The sequence below is a fragment of the Chiloscyllium punctatum genome, chromosome 5 (genome assembly GCF_047496795.1).
Source record: "Chiloscyllium punctatum isolate Juve2018m chromosome 5, sChiPun1.3, whole genome shotgun sequence".
In the NCBI taxonomy this organism is placed as follows: Eukaryota; Metazoa; Chordata; class Chondrichthyes; order Orectolobiformes; family Hemiscylliidae; genus Chiloscyllium; species Chiloscyllium punctatum.
The window spans coordinates 104,114,021-104,136,505 of NC_092743.1; the positions used below are offsets into that span (position 1 = coordinate 104,114,021).

General features: G+C 43.9%; 1 protein-coding gene across 1 annotated transcript in view; it reads left to right on the forward strand.

Annotated features, from left to right (window-relative positions):
* The window catches only part of has2 (hyaluronan synthase 2), a 30,571-nt gene extending 26,345 nt beyond the window's left edge, over nucleotides 1-4,226 (forward strand). Inside the window, exon 4 of the mRNA XM_072570934.1 lies at nucleotides 1,308-4,226. Coding sequence (XP_072427035.1) covers nucleotides 1,308-2,237 — 930 coding nt within the window. The 3' untranslated portion in view covers nucleotides 2,238-4,226. The remainder of the gene's footprint in view (nucleotides 1-1,307) is intronic.
* Nucleotides 4,227-22,485: the final 18,259 nt, after the last annotated feature.

Consider the following 22,485-nt stretch of genomic DNA (forward strand, 5'->3'; position numbering starts at 1 on the left):
GAACAGGCTGGGGCTGTTTTCCCTGGAGCGTCGGAGGCTGAGGGGTGACTGTATAGAGGTTTACAAAATTATGAAGGGCATAGATAGGATAAATAGGCAAAGTCTTTTCCCTGGGGTCGGGAAGTCCAGAACTAGAGGGCATAGATTTAGGGTAAGAGGGGAAAGATATAAAAAGAGACCTATGGGGCAACGTTTTCACGCAGAAAGTGGTATGTGTATGGAATGAGCTGCCAGAGGATGTGGTGGAGGCTGGTACAATTGTAACATTTAAGAGGCGTTTGGATTGGTATATGAATAGGAAGGGTTTGGAGGGATATGGGCCGGGTGCTGACAGGTGGGACTAGATTGGGTTGGGATATCTGGTCGGCATGGACGGGTTAGACCAAAGGGTCTGTTTCCATGCTGTATGTCTCTATGACTGTATGATTCTAATTGAAATTTCATTCGTTGGCAGATAATGTAATTACATTTGTCCATTATCCTTTCCTGAGGAAGTGAGTAGGAAGTCAAAGCCTAGGAGAGATTGCAGACAGAGATTTATTGGAATTATACAAGGAACGAGGAACTTCAGTTCTGTGAAGAGATTGGAGAAGCTGGGGCTGCCGTCCTTAGAGCACAGAAGGTTATAGGAGCTCCAATAGGGATGTTCAAAATAGTGCACAGTTGTGGCAGAGTAAACAGGGAGAAACTGTTTCTAGTGGTAGTAGGGAGTAACCAGAGGATACAGACTGAAGAGAATTGACAAAAGAGCCAGAGAGGAGATGTGGAGATTTTTTCTTCTGCACAAACTGTAGAATACAATGCTCAAAAGGATGGTGAAAGAAGACTCAATAGCAAACTTCAAAAGGGAATTAGATAAGTATTTGAAAAGGAATACGGGAAAAGAGCAGGGTGAAAATGGAAATGGAATCGAATTGCTCTTTGTACGCTGTGTGTCTCTTAAGCAGCTGGGCTTATGGTGAGTTGTGAGAAAACAAATCTCCCGACAAATATCGCCAACCAGATGTGCCAAAAGCTGCAGAAGTGGATGATTCAGTTCTTGTGGACGAGTGGACCAGTCAGGATATTGTTATTCACCTGTCAGGCTTTAGACATCAAGCCCTATTGTCATTGACAGAAGCATTTAATCCTATCATGATGATTTGTCTAATGCTAGTGGTATTATTTAATTTGTTGTTCCTCCAAAAAAGGATGGAGAAATATGGACAAATAGATCCCCCTACTCTTTGTGCCTTTAATCATAACATTGTTCTTGGAATAAATTATGTAAGACCTAATAACCTCTGTTTCTCTTTATCAATTGACAGATTCTCAACAAATATGACTCCTGGATTTCATTCCTTAGTAGCGTCAGGTATTGGATGGCGTTTAACATTGAAAGAGCCTGTCAGTCCTACTTTGGCTGTGTGCAGTGCATTAGTGGTCCCTTAGGGATGTACAGAAATGACTTACTCCATGAATTTATGGAGGACTGGTACAACCAGGAGTTCCTGGGTTCACAGTGCAGCTTTGGCGATGACAGGCACTTGACAAACCGTGTCCTCAGTCTAGGATATGCCACAAAATACACAGCGAGATCGAAATGCCTGACTGAAACCCCAACACAATACCTGAGGTGGTTAAACCAGCAGACCCGCTGGAGTAAATCCTATTTCAGGGAATGGCTGTACAATGCCCTGTGGTTCCACAAGCATCATTTGTGGATGACGTACGAAGCAGTAATCACTGGATTCTTCCCTTTCTTCCTCATAGCCACTGTCATCCAACTTTTTTACCGGGGAAGGATTTGGAATATTCTTCTGTTTCTCCTCACTGTCCAACTCGTGGGTCTCATCAAGTCGTCTTTTGCCAGCTGCCTGAGGGGCAACATTGTGATGATCTTCATGTCTCTCTATTCTGTACTGTACATGTCCAGCTTACTGCCTGCAAAGATGTTTGCAATCGCTACCATAAACAAAGCGGGCTGGGGGACGTCGGGAAGGAAGACCATTGTGGTGAATTTCATTGGGCTGATCCCAGTCTCAGTGTGGTTCAGCATACTTCTGGGAGGGGTCATGTATACTATATACAACGAGACCCGAGATCCATTCTCTGATTCTGAGCAGACAGTTCTCATTATTGGGGCGATCCTCTATGCTTGCTACTGGGTCTTGCTGTTAACTCTGTACGTCGTGCTTATCACCAAATGCTGCCGGCGGCGAAGCGAGCAGCAATATGACATGGTTCTCGATGTATGATGTTTACACGCACATGTGTCAGTCTTATTGACACGTCACAAAATCTTGAGCATCTGGTGGCATTAACAGGTGGTTGTCACCAAAGGATATGAATCATTGCTGCTGTCACTTCAAGAAATGCAATAAGTATTCATATGGTTGTGCCAAAGAAACGAAAGTACCTTTGATCTGCCATACAATTCAGGCTGAAGGAACCAATCTGTGTGGAGCAATTGTGACCATTTTGATGTCTGCACTTTTTAAAAAAATCTTTCATTGGGCAAAATGCTTGATGGTGTCTCGGAATACCTCACCTGCAGTGCTTGTGGATGGCGGGGTGAACCTTAACATTTGAACGCTTGAAACAATTCTCCTGCCCACTCCTTTATATTAAACCTCAGCTGATGTCTCTTCAAACCAAGCCATATTGACTGTGTGCAAGTAAATGGGCCCTAACTATACTTCCTCCTTCACAACTATTGGCTTCCAGGCCTGGAAGTAGACTTTTTTTATATATATGTTTTTCAGAACATAGGCTGACGCTGTAGTATTTTGTGTAAGTTTACCTATATTTGTATTTTCACGGGAACCAGCAGACCGAATTCTGCCTATCTTAATGATTGTTTGTTTCTATTTTAATAATCAAACCAAAGATTTATTGCCATTATTAAACCTTTCCTTGAGTGACTTATGTGAATATGTGAATGAAAATGTGAATTGTTGCAACAGCTGATTTTATACCAATGACAATTTTGATGTATTGCAGTAAGAAATGTCTAGTGTCATCAAGAAAACAATTGGCCTTGGATCATGGACTAAAGTGGAATTAGAGAACATCTTTGCAGTTGATCTGTCTCTTGGTTTCTTTGTTCCTAAAGAGGCAATTAGAGAGATGTCAGTACTAGGTTCTGTGATAGATTTCAAGCTAGGCAATTGGAATTAAGGTCCCACTGTTAACTGCCGCTTGGCATTAACTGTTCCAAGTGGGATGAGCTTTATTGGATCTTGGCTAGACTAGGAAGTGTTACATGGGAATCTAAACTCTCCCAACTTGCCAAGGGATGGGCTAAGGAGATGTGGGGAAGAATCAAAATTGTTTCTGTTCATACTATTGCAAGTGTGAGCTTATAATGGGAAAGATATATTGTAGCCCTAGTCTGTTTCAACATATCCTTGTCTGCTGAAGTTAAGTGAAAATGCAAAACCAAAAATCCTGTGGGCCGACTTAATAACAATTTTGACAGAAAGTGATTCATCTTTTCCAAAGTCTTGAAATTATGCATGGATTTAAATGGATTGTTGTGGAATAATCCCATACCACTATAAGAAAGGAAACGTTAGCTTAGAAAAAGAAATGTGAAATGATGTCTGGCAAGACAATAAAGTCAATGGCTGTAGTGCCAGCTGTAGTCCCCTCAGCTTCTGTGTGACGACTTGACATTTCTACAACACATTTATGGGCATAACACACACATAATAGCAACTGAAAATGTTAAATGCTGATAACAACATTGCAAATGACATTTTTAAAGAAACATGAGATTCTCATCTTTGTCACTGAAAATAAAGTTTGTGAACATACTGTCATAAGTGAACAAGACACTCTAGTAGGAGGTGGAATCCATAGGTTTACATCTGGGATTATGAGTAACTATATTGCGTCTGCTAGACGCTGAAATTTTGTTTACATTTCCTGGTTAGAATTGACTTCATTTTCTGAAGTAAATAGAATGAATGGTAACTTTCTTGATGTATTCAGCATTATTACATTTCTTATTAGAAGATAATTTTTGACATGTTATTGCAAATAATAACCAAAAATGTACATGCAAATCATTAAATCTCTTAAATTTGCAAACATTTGGAAGTCTTACGTAGCCTATATCACTCGTTGTAGAATGTTAACCCAGCTGCCTGTATTTATTTAAGCAATATTGCAACATATTCCAAAATACAGATTGTAATAGATAAAGTTATGATTCCTACGTGAATAAATATTTTTGATAAGACAACACAGTTGTTTATTCTTTTCCAGTTAGAATGTAAGAGGCGAGCGATGTCCCAATAGCCTCCTGGCTTGACGCTTGGCCTGTGCAGCTCACAAAAGCCCCAGTTTGAACAGACCCACAGTGGGCTAGGCAGCATCTGTGGAGAGGGAAACAATGACTGTCCAATTTCAAAAACATTCTGTCACGCATCCCAGCAGTTTCACTGTCCCTCATTACTTGTCCCTTGAAAAAGTAATGATGAGCTGCTTTCTTGGAACTGATGCAGTCCATGTCTTGGTGGGAGGGGGCTAGGAGGGGAACTTGCAGATGGTATTCCATGAGTCTGCTGCCCTTATCTGTCTGGGTGGCAAAGATTTGAAAGATGCTGTTGAAGGTGTCATGTTAATTTGCTGCTGTGCAGCTGAATGGTTACACACATTGCTGCAGCCACTATGCAGGGGTGGTGGAAGAGGGTGTGAATGTTTCAACCGATGGTCAGGATGGCAGGTTGGTCTTTTTTAGATGGTGGGAGCTGTTGGAAACTTTTGAGAGTTTTAAAAGAAATTCTGAATCAAAAAGGAAAGAGAGAAGAATCAAAAGGGAGTGTCAGTGATCAGGTGGGAGGCAGGAATGATAAAAAGGATTTTAATGCCAAGTGTAAAATGAAGACATTAATGGCACAAGTAAAGAAACAAAAGATGGATAAGAGGAGACTTAAATGGTCGTAAAAGACTTTGCAGAGGAGGGGCAGGAGGGAACAAATGTTTTAAGAGCAGCCAAGCTCCATCTGCTTAGAAATGTGGCAGGGAATGATCACATGGTGGTCATGTGATGAGGGGATTAATCCATCTATTCCTCACTCCCTTAGCTCTGGTGTAATCATCTGTATTGAAATTGTTCTGAAAGTCTCTTTAGTTTCAGGAAAAGAAGATTCATGAGGTTCACCTCTCCTGGTCACCATTGTTGGCAAGTTGCTGTGTTGGTGTTGGGTTTGTGCGTCACAGTCATTGTCACACTTAGAATGATTTCGCTGCTCCTTGGATGCTGCCTGAACTGCTGTGCTCTTCCAGCACCACTAATCCAGTATTAAGGGCAGGAAGTTGGAGAGAGGAAATAATTTGAATTGAAAGAAATAATACATATCATTGAACCGTCTGTCCATGTGTCCACCTGTATCCAGTGTTAGCTCCACTACCATTCACTGATCAAATTAAATCGCCCTTGAAAAGAAGTTCACCATTTTGCAACTAGGCTAGGGAGCAGATTTATTCAGAATATAACGTTCATGAAAGTAATGCACATATCCAGCCATTCTAGAGATTTCAACAACCAGGCAGCCACTTGCAGTTCCCCTTTTCTTTGGTGATGCATTGTACCTTTAGTTCATCTCTGGGATAGCTTTGTCAGCTCCACTCCTCAACATCCATGCTTGCTATCCAGCTACTACTTAAATTAATAGTCATCTGGATCACTGAGACACACAATAAGAAAGGAAATGTGTTTTAAGATAGAGTACAATGCAAAACAAAAGGCTTTAAACATAAGAATTAAAGGCTGATGTTGAGTAGGGATGTGTTCTTTTTCCAACAGTCATGTAGACCATCAATTTATTGAAGATTGAGAGGGGAGTAGGACTAAGAACGGTCAAAGAGCGAGAGAGAGAGAGACAGAGCTTCGAACTCAGGATGGATGGAGATGGACTTGGAATTGGGGACCGAGAATCAGAGAAATTTGAATGTGGACAGAGGACTTGAAAATGGCGAAAGAGAGAAAAGGATGCAGGACAGATAGAAGGAGGAAGAATGTATGGAATCAGGGAAATTGGAGAGAATAGAGACAAAGAGGATGAAGAGAAATGATGGGATGTAAGTGGTTCTGGGCTTATTGTTCAGCTGTGATTGCTGTTGAGAAGATGGTTGTGAGCCATCTTGGATAGGAGTACTGTTGGGTAGGGAGTCCCTGGAGTTTGACCCAGTGACAGTGAAGGGACAGTGATTTATTTCCAAGTCAGGAAAGTATCTGACTGGAGGGGAACTTGAAGGCAGTGTTCCAATGTATCTTGTTCTTCATAGTCATGGGTTTGGAAGGTGCTGTGAAAGGAGCCTTGTTGAGTTGCTGCAGTGCGTCTTGTAAATGATACACCCTGCTGCCACTATCAGCGTTAGAGTGAACATAAACGTGATAAATGGACTGCTAATTGGATTGCTTTGTCTTGGATGGTGTCAAGCTCCTTGAATGTTGTTGGAGATTATTCAATCATACTTCCATCTTGATGGTAGACAATCTTTGGGGATTCAGGAACTGAGTTACTTATCGCAAATTGCCAGCATCTGACCTGTTCATGTTGCCACAGTATACGGCTAATTTAATTCGGTTCCTGGCCACTGGTAAAACCACCTCCCTATTCCCCAACCTAGTAATGGGGAATCGGTGATGGTAGTGCCTTAAATATCACTGGTTAGATTCTCTCATATTTGAGGTGGTCATCGATCCTTGTGTGATATGAATGTTACCTGCCACTTATCGGTCAAAGGCTGGGTATTGTCCTGTCTCTCTGCATATGGGTATGGACTGCTTCAGGAGTTACAAACGGTGCTGACATTGTGCAATCATCAGTAAACACAGAACATAGAACAATACAGCGCAGAACAGGCCCTTCGGCCCTCGATGTTGCACCGAACTGTGAACTAATCTAAGCACATCCCCCTACACTATCCCATCATCATCCATGTGCTTATCCAAGGGTTGTTTAAATCTCCCTAATGTGGCTGAGTTTAACTACATTGGCAAGCAGGGCATTGCATGCCCATACCACTCTCTGAGTGAAGAACCTGCCTCTGACATCTGTCTTAAATCTATCACCCCTCAATTTGTAGCTATGCCCTCTTGTACAAACTGACATCATCATCCAAGGAAAAAGACTTTCACTATCGACCTTATCTAATCCTCTGATCATCTTGTATGTCTCTATCAAATCCCCTTTTAGCATTCTTCTCTCAAATGAGAACAGACCCAAGTCTCTCAGCTTTTCTTCATAAGACCTTCCCTCCAGACCAGGCAACATCCTGGTAAATCTCCTCTGCACCTTTTCCAATGCTTCCACATGCTTCCTGTAATGGGGCAACCAGAACTGTATACAATATTCCAAGTGCGGCTGCAGTAGCATTTTGTACAGTTGCAGCATGACATTACAGCTCCAGAACTCAATCCCTCTACAAATAAAACCTAACACACCGTATGTCTTCTTAACAATACCAACAACCAGGTGGCAACTTTCAGGGATCTATGTACATGGACACTGAGATCCCTCTGCACATCCACACTACCAAGAATCTTTCCATTGACCCAGTAATCTGCCTTCCTGTTATTCTTCCCAAAGTGAATCACCTCACATTTAGCTGCATTGAACTCCATTTGTCACCTTCTGGATTAGTGGTGCTGGAAGAGCACAGCAGTTCAGGCAGCATCCAAGGAGCTTCAAAATCGACGTTTTGGGCAAAAGCCCTTCATCAGGAATAAAGGCAGTGAGCCTGAAGCGTGGAGAGATAAGCTAGAGGAGGGTGGGGGTGGGGAGAAAGTAGCATAGAGTAAAATGGGTGAGTGGGGGAGGAGATGAAGGTGATAGGTCAGGGAGGAGAGGGTGGAGTGGATAAGTGGAAAAGGAGATAGGCAGGTAGGACAAGTCCGGACAAGTCATGGGGACAGTGCTGAGCGGGAAGTTTAGAACTAGGGTGAGGTGGGGGAAGGGGAAATGAGGAAACTGTTGAAGTCCACATTGATGCCCTGGGGTTGAAGTGTTCCGAGGCAGAAGATGAGGCGTTCTTCCACCAGGCATCTGGTGGTGAAGGAGCAGCAGTGAAGGAGGCCCAGGACCTCCATGTCCTCGGCAGAGTGGGAGGGGGAGTTGAAATGTTGGGCCACGGGGAGGTGTGGTTGATTGGTGCGGGTGTCCTGGAGATGTTTCCGAAAGCGCTCTGCTAGGAGGCGCCCAGTCTCCCCAATGTAGAGGAGACCGCATCGGGAGCAACGGATACAATAAATGATATTAGTGGATGTGCAAGTAAAACTTTGATGGATGTGGAAGGCTCCTTTAGGGCCTTGAATAGAGGTGAGGGAGGAGGTGTGGGCGCAGGTTTTACAGTTCCTGCGGTGGCAGGGGAAAGTGCCAGGATGGGAGGGTGGATTGTAGGGGGGGCGTGGACCTGACCAGGTAGTCATGGAGGGAACGGTCTTTGCGGAAGGTGCAAAGGGGTGGGGAGGGAAATATATCCCTGGTGGTGAGGTCTGTTTGGAGGTGGTGGAAATGTCGGCGGATGATTTGGTTTATGCGAAGGTTTGTAGGGTGGAAGGTGAGCACCAGGGACGTTCTGTCCTTGTTACGGTTGGAGGGGTGGGGTCTGAGGGCGGAGATGCGGGATGTAGATGAGATGCGTTGGAGGGCATCTTTAACCACGTGGAAAGGGAAATTGCGGTCTCTAAAGAAGGAGGCCATCTGGTGTGTTCTGTGGTGGAACTGATCCTCCTGGGAGCAGATCCGGCGGAGGGGGAGGAATTGGGAATACGGGATGGCATTTTTGCAAGAGGTAGGGTGGGAAGAGGTGTAATCCAGGTAGCTGTGGGAGTTGGTGGGTATGTAAAAAATGTCAGTGTCAAATTGGTCGTCATTAATGGAGATGGAGAGGTCCAGGAAGGGGAAGGAGGTGTCAGAGATGGTCCAGGTAAATTTAAGGTCAGGGTGGAATGTGTTGGTGAAGTTGATGAATTGCTCAACCTCCTCGCGGGAGCACGAAGTGGCGCCAATGCAGTCATCAATGTAGCGGAGGAAGAGGTGGGGAGTGGTGCCGGTGTAATTACGGAAGATCAACTGCTCTACGTAGCCAACAAAGAGACAGGCATAGCTGGGGCCCATACGTGTGCCCATGGCTACCCCTTTGGTCTGGAGGAAGTGGGAGGATTCAAAGGAGAAATTGATAAGGCTGATAGGGGTGGGGAGGGAAATAAATCCTTGGTGGTGGGGTCCCTTACCGCGTCTCCTCCACTTCCCGCACCTCCGCCCTTGAACCTCGCCCCTCCAATCGCCAACAGGACAGAACCCCACTAGTCCTCACCTACCACCCCACCAGCCTCCAGTTACATCGGATCACCCTTCATCATTTCCGCCACCTCCAAATGGACCCCACCACCAAGGATATATTTCCCTCCCCACCCCTATCAGCGTTCCGGAAAGACCTCTCCCTCCGCGACTCCCTTGTCAGATCCACACCCCCCACCAACCGAACCTCCACTCCCAGCACCTTCCCCTGCAACCGCAAAAAATGCAAAACTTGCGCCCACACCTCCCCCCTCACTTCCCTCCAAGGCCCCAAGGGATCCTTCAATATCCATCAGAAATTCACCTGCACCTCCACACACATCATTTACTGCATCCGCTGCACCCGATGTGGTCTCCTATATATTGGGGAGACAGGCCACCTACTTGTGGAACGTTTCAGAGAACACCTCTGGGACACCCTCACCAACCAACCCAACCGCCCCGTGGCTGAACACTTTAACTCCCCCTCCCACTCTGCCAAGGACATGCAGGTCCTTGGCCTCCTCCATCGCCAGACCATGGCAACACGACGCCTGGAGGAAGAGCGCCTCATCTTCCGCCTGGGAACCCTCCAACCACAAGGGATGAATACAGATTTCTCCAGCTTCCTCATTTCCCCTTCCCCCACCTTTTCTCAGTCCCAACGCTCAGACTCAGCACCGCCTTCTTGATCTTCAATCTTCTTCCCGACTTCTCCACCCCCAACCCCTCTGCGGCCTACCACCCTCACCTTAACCTCCTTCCACCTATCGCATTCCCAATGCCCCTCCCCCAAGTCCCTCCTCCCTACCTTTTATCTTAGCCTGATTGGCACACCCTCCTCATTCCTGAAGAAGGGCTTATGCCCGAAACAGGGATTCTCTTTCTCCTTTGATGCTGCCTGACCTGCTGCGCTTTTCCAGCAACACATTTCTAAGCTCTGCATTTTCTCCAACAGCCTACCATGTGGAACCTTTATCAAAAGCTTTACTGAAGTCCATGTGCACCACATCAACTGCCCTACCCTCACACACATGCTTGGTCACCTTCTCAAAAAACTCAATGAGGTTTGTGAGACATGACTTGCCCTTGACAAAAGCCATGTTGACTATCTGCAATCAAATTGTTGCTTGCTAGATGATTATAAATCCTATTTCTTAGAATCCTTTCCAAACTTTTCCTACAACAAACATAAGGATCACTGGTCTATAATTACCTGGTTCATCTCCACTGCCCTTCTTGAACAAGGACACAACATTTGCAATTCTCCAGTCCTCTGGTATTCAACCTATAGACAATGGCAACTCAAAGATCAAGGCCAAAGGCTCCAACATCTCCTCCCTAGCTTCCCAGAGAATCCTTGGATAAATCTCATTCGGCCCAGGGGACTTGTCTACTTTCACTCTTTCGAGAATTGATAACACCTCCTCCTTACTAACCTCGACCCTTTCTAGTCTAATATCCCATATCTCATTCTTCTCCTCTACAATATTCTCCTTTTCCTGAGTGAAAACAGATGAGAAATATCTGTTTAGCACCTCTCCGATCTCCACAGGGTCCACACACAACTTCCCATTTCTGTCTTTGACTGGCCCTATTCTTAGATTTAGATTACTTACAGTGTGGAAACAGGCCCTTCGGCCCAACAAGTCCACACCGCCTCGCCGAAGCGTAACCCACCCATACCCCTACATCTATATCTACCCCTTACTTAACACTACGGACAATTTAGCATGGCCAATTCACCTGACCTGCACGTCTTTGGTGTGTGGGAGGAAACCGGAGCACCCAGAGGAAACCCACGCAGACACGGGGAGAACGTGCAAACTCCACACAGTCAGTCGCCTGAGGCGGGAATTGAACCCGGATCTCTGGCGCTGTGAGGCAGCAGTGCTAACCACTGTGCCACCATTCCTACCCTAGTCATCCTTTTCTTCTTCACATACCTATACAAAGCTTTAAGGTTCTCCTTTATTCTACTTGCTAAAGACTGCTCATGTCCTCTCCTTGCTCTTAACTCTCTCCTTAAATCCTTCCTTGCTAATCGGTAACTCTCCCTTGCCTCATCTGAACCATCTTGTCTCAACGTCACATAAGCCTCCTTCTTCCGCTTAACAAAGATGCAATTTCTTTAGTAAACCAGGTAACACTTCCTCCCTGCCTGACAGGACACACCTATCAAGGACACGCGATATCTGTTCCTTAAACCAGCTCCACATTTCCATTGTCCCCATCTCCTGCATTTTGCTACCCCATTCTATGCCTCCTAAGTCTTGTCTAATCACTTTATAATTGCCCTTTCCCCATCTATAACTCTTGCCCTGTGGCATCCCTTGCCATTGCTAAACTAAATGTAACCGAATTATGGTCACTCTCTCCAAAGTGCTCACCTACAACTAAATTAAATACCTGGCCTAGTTCATTACCCATCACCAGATCCAGTCTGGCCTCCCCTCTTGTCGGCCCTTCGACATGCTGTGTCATGAAACCCTTCTGCACACATTGGACAAAAACTGATCCATCCGACGTACTAGAGTTATAGTATTTCAAGTCAATGTTGGGGAAGTTAAAGTCCCCTACAATGACCACCCTGTTCCTTTCACTCCTACCCAGAATCATCTTGCCAATCCTCTCCTCCACATCCCTGGAACTCCGCGGAGGCCTATAAAAAAAACTCCTCGCAGTGTGACCTCTCCTTTCCTGTTTCTAATCTCAGCCCATACCACCTCAGTGGATGAGTCCTCGTCAAAAGTTCTTTCAGACACCGTTATAGTGTCCCAACTTCTAACCTTAAGGTGGAAGAAAGGTCATTAACGAAGCTGCTGAACACGGTTGGGTCTAGGGCACTCCCCTGAGGAACTCCTGTAGTGAAGTGCAAGGATGGAGATGATTGACCTCGGGCTCATGGTATTGGGGGCAAAGTACTAACTTGGACTGAAATTTGGTTGGCTGATAGGAAATAAAGAGTAGTGATAAATGGCTCCATTTCGGAATGGCAGGCGGTGACCAGTGGGGTACCGCAGGGATCAGTGCTGGGACTGCAGCTTTATACAATATATGTTAATGATATAGAAGATGGTATTAGTAATAACATTAGCAAATTTGCTGATGATACTAAGCTGGGTGGCAGGGTGAAATGTGAGGAGGATGTTAGGAGATTACAGGGTGACCTGGACAGGTTAGATGAGTGGTCAGATGCATGGCAGATGCAGTTTAATGTGATTATCCACTTTGGTGGATAAATATATGGTTATCCACTTTGGTGGCAAGAACAGGAAGGCGGATTACTACCTAAATGGAATCAATTTATGTAGAGGGGTAGTACAAAGAGATCTGGGTGTTCTTGTACACCAGTCAATGAAGGTAAGCATGCAGGTATAGCAGGTAGTGAAGAAGGCTAATAGCATGCTGGCCTTCATAACAAGAGGGATTGAGTAAAGAAGCAAAGAGGTTCTTCTGCAGCTGTACAGGGCCCTGGTGAGACCACACCTGGAGTACTGTGTGCAGTTCTGGTCTCCAAATTTGAGGAAAGACATTCTGGCTATTGAGGGAGTGCAGCGTAGGTTCACGAGGTCAATTCCTGGAATGGTGGGACTACCTTACGCTGAAAGACTGGAGCGACTGGGCTTGTATACCCTTGAGTTTAGAAGACTGAGACGGGATCTGATTGAGACATATAAGATTATTAAAGGATTTGACACTCTGGAGGCAGGAAATATGTTTCCGCTGATGGGTGAGTCCCGAACCAGAAAACACAGCTTAAAAATACGGGGTAGACCATTTAGGACAGAGATGAGGAGAAACTTCTTCACCCAGAGAGTGGTGGCTGTGTGGAATGCTCTGCCCCAGAGGGCAGTGGAGGCCCAGTCTCTGGATTCATTTAAGAAACAGTTGGATGGTGCTCTCAGGGATAGTGGAATCAAGGGTTATGGAGATAAGGCAGGAACAGGATACTGATTAAGGATGATCAGCCATGATCATATTGAATGGTGGTGCAGGCTCGAAGGGCAGAATGGCCTACTCCTGCACCTATTGTCTATTGACCTTCCTTCATACTAGCTATGAACAGTGGCAAATTTTCCCATGCTTCCCATTGACTTCAGTTTATTGGGGGCTCCTTGATGCTATACACAGTCAAGTGCAGTTTTGATGTCAAGTGCAGTACAGTAGAAGAAAGACTTGTATTAAAAGGCTTTTTTCGCAACTCAGAATGTTACAACTATTTTACCGTCAAAGGACTTTTGAAGTGTAATTACTTTTGTTGCCTTCAATCCTCAAAACTTTGACTTTTGTCTGTTTTGCTTTGCATTGTATTTTGAGACAATGGAAGCACATTTGCTCTGTGATTTGTATTGTTCAGCAGTTTTGTTGCTTTATCTCCCAACAATACTGTTCCATCGATTCTGAAAATGCAATGAAAACATCTGACAACGGGAGAGCATAAGGTTCTTTCTTGGCAGGCTTTAGTGCTGTACAGGAAAATGGAACATTGTATATGTTGTTCTCACAGATGCTTTATTGTTCTTGATGTTGGAGCAACTGCTGTTTCAAATATAATTTTGTTATCTGATTTCCACTGGTCGAGTTGCTGCAAATGTTATGTGCACCATATTTGGAGGGGTGTTCTTCTGGAGGGGTTCTGCTATTACCTGATGATGTTTCATTCATTTCAAGCCACTCTTTGTATCCTTCAGAAAAGTTCATGCAGTGATGGTATAGTAAATAACTGCACCTATTAAAACACAACTGGCATAAAGAGTGCCAACGCATGCACAAGTACAAGCATGCATTCCAGAGAAAAATGGAACCATACCACTAAGTCAAAGAATCAGTTTGAAGTAAATTGCAGTCTTTATTTCTAACAGAGCAATTGGATTAGACCACTTGAGTACTGTAATAGAAAAGCCTGCTATGTGTGTGTGAAAATGTAGTACTTGTAAAAGAGAATATGAATTTCCTTTTTCAGCATTGGTTACTCACAATGTTCGGAACACTTGCCGGTCTAACGCAGAATAAATGTAGCTTGGCAATGCTTTCTCTCAAAATTCAAATCAATGATGTTCGCCAGTCATCCATGTGGCAACACTCCCAGTTAGCACCAACGATTAGTCTTTAGACTAGAGGCAGTTGAGACACTGCAAACTAAACTTTTCTGCCTTGGCAAAATATCATGGTCCCTATTATTACCTACGTAGCTTCTCTTCATCCCTGGCTTACTATCAACAATCCTGACTGTATATCCTATCTTCTCTCTCTCTCTCTCTCTCTCTCTCTGTCTTGCTCTCTCAGGGCTCCCTCTGCATCTATCTGCTTATTCCAACGACCCCTTCCCTCCCACTACTTACCCTATCATCAATATAAACATCCCAGCTGCATCTAGTTCACAAGAAGGGTTACAGGGTCCTAAAAGGTTAACTCAGTTTTCTCTGCACAGATGCTACCAGACCTGCTGAGTTCCTCCAGCAATTTCTGTTTTTGTTTGCTTCAGATCTCCAGCATCCACAGTTCTTGTTTTTATTTTCACATCAGTTAGGACCTTTGGAGTTTTTAACAGAGGATTTCAATCCATCAATCTGACTGGATTTGAACTCAGGTCACAGAAGTAAAGGGGCAAAGTGCTAACCCACTGTGCCATTTAACACCATCTTCAACTCTTTAAAATTAACAGACGTGTTGTGTCAGCTTGGACCTCATTGAGTAGCTGCTAATCCTATGAGTAATAGTACCATCATCCAATCAGTCAGGTAGCAACTAAGCTCATCTTCACATTACTCCATCACAGACATGTTCTCACATCTACAGATTCCCCCCAATTTCTCATCCTAGACAGTCAGAATGTGGGGCAGAAAGATAGAAAATGATTCAGTGCAGTCAATACCTGGGGTTAGAAGGTCATGGGTTCAAGCTCCATTTCAGAACATTTGAGTACATAACCTGGGCTGAAGATCCCAGTGCAGTACTGAGGAAATGCAACATGGTTAAGTATGTTGCCTTCCAGATAATGTTAAACCAAAGTCCCATCCACCCTGTCAGGAGGACTTTAAGGGATTTCATGGGTCCAGAAACAAAGAGTCTGGATCATTACCACTCTACTGTTTCTGGAGATTCCTCTGCATTAGTTGGTTGTTGTGTTTATACATTGCAACAGTGAGTCCACTTTAAATGTATTATGTTGGCTGAAAAGCATGCGGAATTTTCTAAGGTCGTTGAAAAGCAGTATGTAAATACATCTTCTTCATTCATTTGTCAGGTTTCGCTGCCCCCCCATTAGATGTTTTGCTCTGATCATTTATTTTACTCACAATAAAGTCTAAAAGTTTGGTTTCAAGAGGTTCACACGTTACAAATGGTGAAAAAAATCTTCATGTGTTGATTTAAAGTATTTGTATAGTGTATAATTCTGCCAGCACATACAATATGCAGGTGAACCAGTCAGGTTCATTCATGGTATACATGAATGGGAGTTATTTATCCACAGATGGGAGTTATTTACTCTCTCTAACCAATTTGCACATTTAGGACAGGCTTAATTATGAACAGTCTAGAGACAAGTTTCATTTTAAACGAGTTGGTCAAGGCTGTGTGCTGCATGGGCTGAATTGACTGGGAACATTTCCAGCTCCAGTTCCAGTTTTTTTGTCTTATAACCCTATTAGCATTACATTTATTTAATCAGCGTCTAAAGGGTCACAGAGACGTTCATCCCTCAGGGCGTCAGGAAAGCAATTTGCAATGTGAGCATAGTGAAAGCTCATGTACGTCAGTCAAATGTGATTCGAAGGTAATTAAGGTCCTGACCCACAGGAAAGTCACTTGTCAGACCCCGCCATGTCTAAACAAATATTCTGTAGTTTCTCAGTCTTCTACCAAAACTCATGATACATACACAAGGAGCAGGAAATCAGACTGGCAGATAGACATCCTTGGAGGAAGTTCCATTGATGTTTTAATGCTCCATTTTCTTGAATCTGAGGCTCAGGTACTAACATTTACCTCTGAGAGAGCTCTAATATCAGGCAAGTTCATTGAATGTTTCATACATCTCAGTTGGTGCAATGGAACAGGCTTTCAAGTTCCCAACATAAAGAAATGCTGTATTAAAATCTCAACGAAAGGGCAACTGACTTGGGCACTTGGTCTTCTTGGTTCGGCACCCCTACTTGGCAGGAAGCTTAGCAGTTAGAAAACTATGGGCATAATCCCAAAAAATTACCACGTTGTGTTCCAAAATGTTGAAGCATGACATTTAGGCTTTAGTTGTTAGAATTCGTATGAAAATAAGCTCTTGTCAAAAAATTCCATTCTAAATATATTTCCTTGCCCTGTTTTCTACCAAATTCTGCAAGGAGTACTGATTTTAGAAGGAAAATAGTTGGCAACTATAATATAACATGTATTTGTCGCTGTGCCATCAGCAGCTTAGACCCTGAACTCTTTAATGCACAACAGGTTTACAAATGCACTTGCAGCCTCAGATATATTTTTCCTTGTTTATGATGTTTACTGAGTGGTAGCTGTGTAAATGCACTTTGTCAGTTCTATCCTTCATGAGGGTGTTTACAATGAGAAGCAACAAAAGCAAGCCAACAGTCAAAAGAAAGCTGTCAGGAACTTGAGAAACTTGCCAACTTGAAATGTGAATACAAAAACAAGCAGCTCAATGGACTTTTAGCTGAGTGAACATTCATTCTATGCATTGAAAGGAAAATGTAGGGATTGGAACAATGTTGGCCAAGCCAATCTTGTCAAGTAGGAGATCCCTGATTGGGGCTGTTAACCTGAGACCAATCAGGTACCTCTGGCTGTCAGATATGAGCAGTCATCTCAGAGAGCTCCCTCACTCTGAAAATGGATAAATCACCCAGACCAGATGGGCTCCACCCTAGAGTTCAAAGGAGATAGCTGAAGAGATAGTGGAGGCTTTCAGGAATCACTGGAGTGAGGGAGACTGGAAAATTGCCAGTAAACCCCCATCCCCTCTCCCACCCTCACCATCCCCAACCCCGTTTAAGAAAGGAGTAAGCAAAAGATGGGAAATCACAAACTGATTAGCCTAACCTCGGTCGTGGGTGAGATTTGAGAGTCCATTGTGAAGGATGAGATTTCTGAATATTTGGAAGTGCATAGTAAAATAGGTAAAGTTAGCATGGTTTCATCAATTCTAACAGGTTGGTCATCCTGGACAAATCTGTTAGAATTCTTTAAGGTAATAGGAGGCTGCTAAGTAAGATAAGAGCATATAGTGTGAGAGGCAAGATATAAGCATAGATAGAAGCTTGGCTGTCTGGGAGAAGGCAGAGAGTGGGGATAAAAGGGTCTTTCTCAGGATGGAAACTGGTGACTAGTGGTGTTCCACGAGGGTCAGTGTTGGGATCACAACTTCCACTTTATTCATTAACGATCTGGATGAAGGAACTGAGGGCACTCTGGCTAAGTTTGCAGGTGATACAAAGATAGGTGGAGGGGCAGATAGTATTGAGAAGGCAGGGAGGCTGCAGAAAGATTTGGATATGTTCAGAGAGTGGACAAAGAAGTGGTAAATGGAGAACAAATTGGGAAAGTGTGGGGTCATGCACTTTGGTAGGATAAATAGAGGCATGGAATATTTTCTTAATGGGGAGAAAATTCAGAAAACTTAAGTGGAAAGGGACTTGGGAATCCTAGTCCAGGTTTCTCTTAAGGTTAACTTGCAAGTTGATTCAGTAGTTAGGAAGTCAAATGCAATGTTGTACTTCACCTCGAGAGGACTAGAATATAAAAGCAGGGATGTACTTCTGAGGCTTTATAAGACTCTGGTCAGACCACATTTAGGATATTGTGAGCAATTTTGGGCCCCATATCTCAGGAAGAATGTACTGGCCCTGGAGCAGATCCAGAGGTGGATCATGAGAATAATCCCAGGAATGAAATGCTTAACATTTGAGGAATGTTTGAGGTCTCTGGGACAATGCTTGATGAAGTTTAGACGGATGAGGTGGAGAATCTGCTTGAAACTTTCAGAATACTGAATGGCCTGCACAGATTAGATGTTGCGAAGATGGTTCCGTTGGCAGGAGAGATGAGGAACCGAGGGCACAGCCTTATAGTAAAGGGAAGACCCTTTAGAAGGGAGATAAGGAGAAACTTCTTCAGCCAGAGAGTGGTGAATCTGGAATTCATTGTCACAACAGGCTGTGGAGGCCAGGTCATTGAGTACATTTAAAACAAAATTCTTGATTGCCAAGAGGACCAAAGTTATGGGAATAAAGAGGGAAAATTGGGTTGAAAATCTATCAGCCATGATTGAATGACCAAGCAGATTTGATGGGCTGAATGGCCTAATATTTGCTCGTATGTCTTATGGCTTTATGGTCACTGTTGGGACTAGCACTGAGATAGCTTGTCAGAGTCTATGTACTGGATTAGTGGTGCTGGAAGAGCACAGCAGTTCAGGCAGCATCCAAGGAGCAGCGAAATTGACGTTTCGGGCAAAAGCCTTCATCAGGAATAAAGGCAGTGAGCCTGAAGCGTGGAGAGATAAGCTAGAGGAGGGTGGGGGTGGGGAGAAAGTAGCATAGAGTAAAATGGGTGAGTGGGGGAGGGGATGAAGGTGATAGGTCAAGGAGGAGAGGGTGGAGTGGATAGGTGGAAAAGGAGATAGGCAGGCAGGACAAGTCCGGACAAGTCATGGGGACAGTGCTGAGCTGGAAGTTTGGAACTAGGGTGAGGCAGGGGAAGGGGAAATGAGGAAACTGTTGAAGTCTGTGTACTGTGCTCATGTAAGTAAGGGATGACTTGGTGATGGGATACTGGCCTCTGTGCAATTATTTCAGGAACAAAAGCTTTCAAAGAGGTCTGTGGTCTAAGTGCTGAAAGCATAAATTAATAAGCAATAACTCACTGCCTGCACCTAACACTGTGTGGAAAGATCTCCTGTCTACTGCATATCAAGAGATTCCCTTGATGTATAGAAGGCTTAGAGCATCTCATCACTACCTTCCATAAGTGCTGAAAGTATACTAGTGTTAATCATGGCTCAGTTGGTAGCATGCTTGCCTCTTAGTTGTGAGTTCATTGGCCCACTCCACAAGGCTCCAAGCTCCTTAGAATACTGAAAGAATGCTGTATTGTCAGAGGTACCATCTTTCAGAGGAGGCATTAAAATTGAGATCTTGGCTGTCCTCCGGGGGATGGAAAGATCTTGTAGCATTATTTATAAGAAAATATGGAAGTTTTCCCCAGTGCCATGGCCAATATTCATCCCTTAACTGACATTAGATATTGTTAATGCTGTCACTGAGACATGGTGGAAAGAGAGGTAAGATTGGCAGCTCAGCATTCTAGGATACAGGGTCTTCAGGTGAGACAGGGAAGGAGGTAAAGCAGGAGGTGTTAAGACGTAGTGGCCTGTGAGTTTAGATCAGAATGGCGCTGGAAAAGCACAGCATGTCAGGCAGCATCCGAGGAGCAGGAAAATCGATGTTTCGGGCAAAAGCCCTTCATTAGGAATATTCCTGATGAAGGGCTTTTGCCCAAAACATCGATTTTCCTGCTCCTCGGATGCTGCCTGACCTGCTGTGCTTTTCCAGCACCACTTTGTTCTAAACTCTGGTTTCCAGCATCTGCAGTCCTCACTTTTGCCATATTGGTCTGTGAATCAACTACAGCAGTAAGGAGAAAGTTAAAAATCACACAACATCAGGTTATAGTCCAATAGGTTTATTTGGAATCACTAGCTTTCGAAGCACTGCTTCTTCACTAGATGATTGTGGGGCAGAATCAGAAAACACAGACTTTATAGCAATAGGATTGCAGTATCACGGAATGTAATATTTTAAAAAAATTTAGCTTATGTCTTTCATCTTTTCAAATGACTATGTTAGTTTTGGTTTCTTCATATGTAAATCCCAGAACTTTTTTAAAGTTACATTCTCAAGATAGCTTTTAACAATAAATGTCATCTCAGCTCAGATAATGCATTGAAGGTGCGAAGTTAAAATCTGTCTGTGTCCCAATGTTAGGTCAGACTGATTCTATTTCTAAAGTGGGAGTTACAGAAACTTACATGGATTTATGCAGTTTTTGAGCAAAATACAGTGTAATTCTGCAAGTACAAATTCACCCCACAAACTTAGATATGTGTGTGTGTGTGTGTGTGTGTAATGGGGTATAAGTCTGTGAGAGGGTGTGAGTGTAGGGGATGTGTGTGTAAGCATATGAGAGGCAGCTTGTGTATGAGCGAGGGTCTGCATGAGTGTGTAGGTCTGGAGGAATCTGAGTGTATGTGTGTAAGTGTGCGCGCGTCTGCGTCCACGCGCATGTGTGCATGTGTGTGAGAGAGTGTATAGCGTAGTGTGGTCACCTGATGAATCCAAGGTCCTGGTTGAGGCCACCCCCATGGATACTGAGCAGTAAGGAGGAATAATATCTTAGACGGCTCCTTAATTGATGTTGCATGGGTAGAACGTAAAAACTAAAAAAGAGCAATCACATTGCTCGGAGTCTACTACAGATGCTGAACAGTTCAAAAGGAATAGAAGAATAGATATGGAGACAAAATCCAGAGACTTGTAAAAGTAACAGGGTAGTAGGAGATTTCAACTTTCCAACATTAATTGGAATTGTCAAAGTGTGAAAGGTTTAGAGGGAATGAATTCTTAAAATGCATTGAGGCGAGCTTTTTAAGCAATTATTTGGAAGGCCCTGTAAGTGAGGGGGTGATCCTGGACTTAATTTTAGGCATTGAAGCCAGGCAAGTGGTTAAAGGATCTGTGGGGAATTACTTGGCAGACATTGATCGTAACACCATTGGATTGAAAACGGCTATCGAAAAAGACAAGGATGGGCCTGAAATCAAAGTTCTAAAACGAGGGAAAGCCAGTTTTAATAAGATCAGGTATGATTTGGCCAGAGTCGACAGGGTTAGAGACAAAAATACTGCAGATGCTGGAATCCAAAGTAGACAGGCAGGAGGCTGGAAGAACACAGCAAGTTAGGCAGCATCAGGAGCGAGACTGGGAGCAGACACTTCTAAGTAAATCTGTGTTAGTGCAGTGGGACTTATTCAAGCAGGAAAAAGGGAGAGTATAGGGCCAACATTTTCCAACAAAGACAAAAGATGAGAGTAACAAATCTAATGAATCCTGGATATCAATGGATACACAACGTTATATCAAGAGAAATCTGGAGGCAGTTCAAAGAAGTTCTTTGGATTGATTCCAGAGATGACGGGTTTGCCTTGTGAAGAGAAATTCACCCCACAAACTTAGATGTGTGTGTGTGTGTGTGTGTAAGCATATGAGAGACAGCTTGTGTATGAGAGAGGGTCTGCGTGAGTGTGTAGGTCTGGAGGAATCTGAGTGTACGTGTGTAAGTGTGCGCGCGTGTGCGTCCACGCGCTTGTGTGCATGTGTACGAGAGAGTGTTCAGCCCTACTCTCTGGAGTTTAGAGGTGATCTAATTAAGGTATATAAGCTGCTAAAGGGAATGACAAAGCAGATGTAGAAAGAATGTTTCCTCATGTGGGTCAATCTTGAGTGAGAGGTCACAGTTTTAGGATAAAGGGGTGGCAGATTTAAAACAGAGACGGGGAGAAATTACCTAGTCATAGGGTCATAGAGATGTACAGCACAGAAACAGACCCTTTGATCCAACTCATCCAGGCCCACCAGATATCCTAAACTAATCTAGTCCCATTTGCCAGCACCCAGCCCAAATGCCTCCAAACCCTTCCTATTCATATAACCATCCAGATGCCTTTTAAAAGTTATTGTTGTACCAACCTCCACCACTTCCTCTGGCAGCTCATTCCATACACACAGCACCCTCTGCATGAAAAAGTTGCCCTTTGGGTTCATTTTAAATTTTTCCCCTCTCACCTTAAACCTATGCCCTCTAGTTCTGGACGGCCCTGCCCCAGGGAAAATACTTTGTCAATTGACCCCATCCACATTCCTCATGATTTTACAAACCACATGATTTTATATAAGGTCACCCCTCAGCCTCTTCTCTCAAAATATCATGTAGCTGTAGAATTCACTACCACAGTGTGCTGGATGCTGGGACATTGAGTAAATTTAAGGAGGAATTACATTTTAAATTAGTTGAAGGGTTATGGAGAGCAGAAAGGAAAGTGGAGTCCCCAGGCCCAGATGAGATCCAGCCATGATCATTTCAAAAGTTGGAGTAGGCTCAAGGGTCTAAATTGCCTACTCCAGCTCCTAGTTCTACT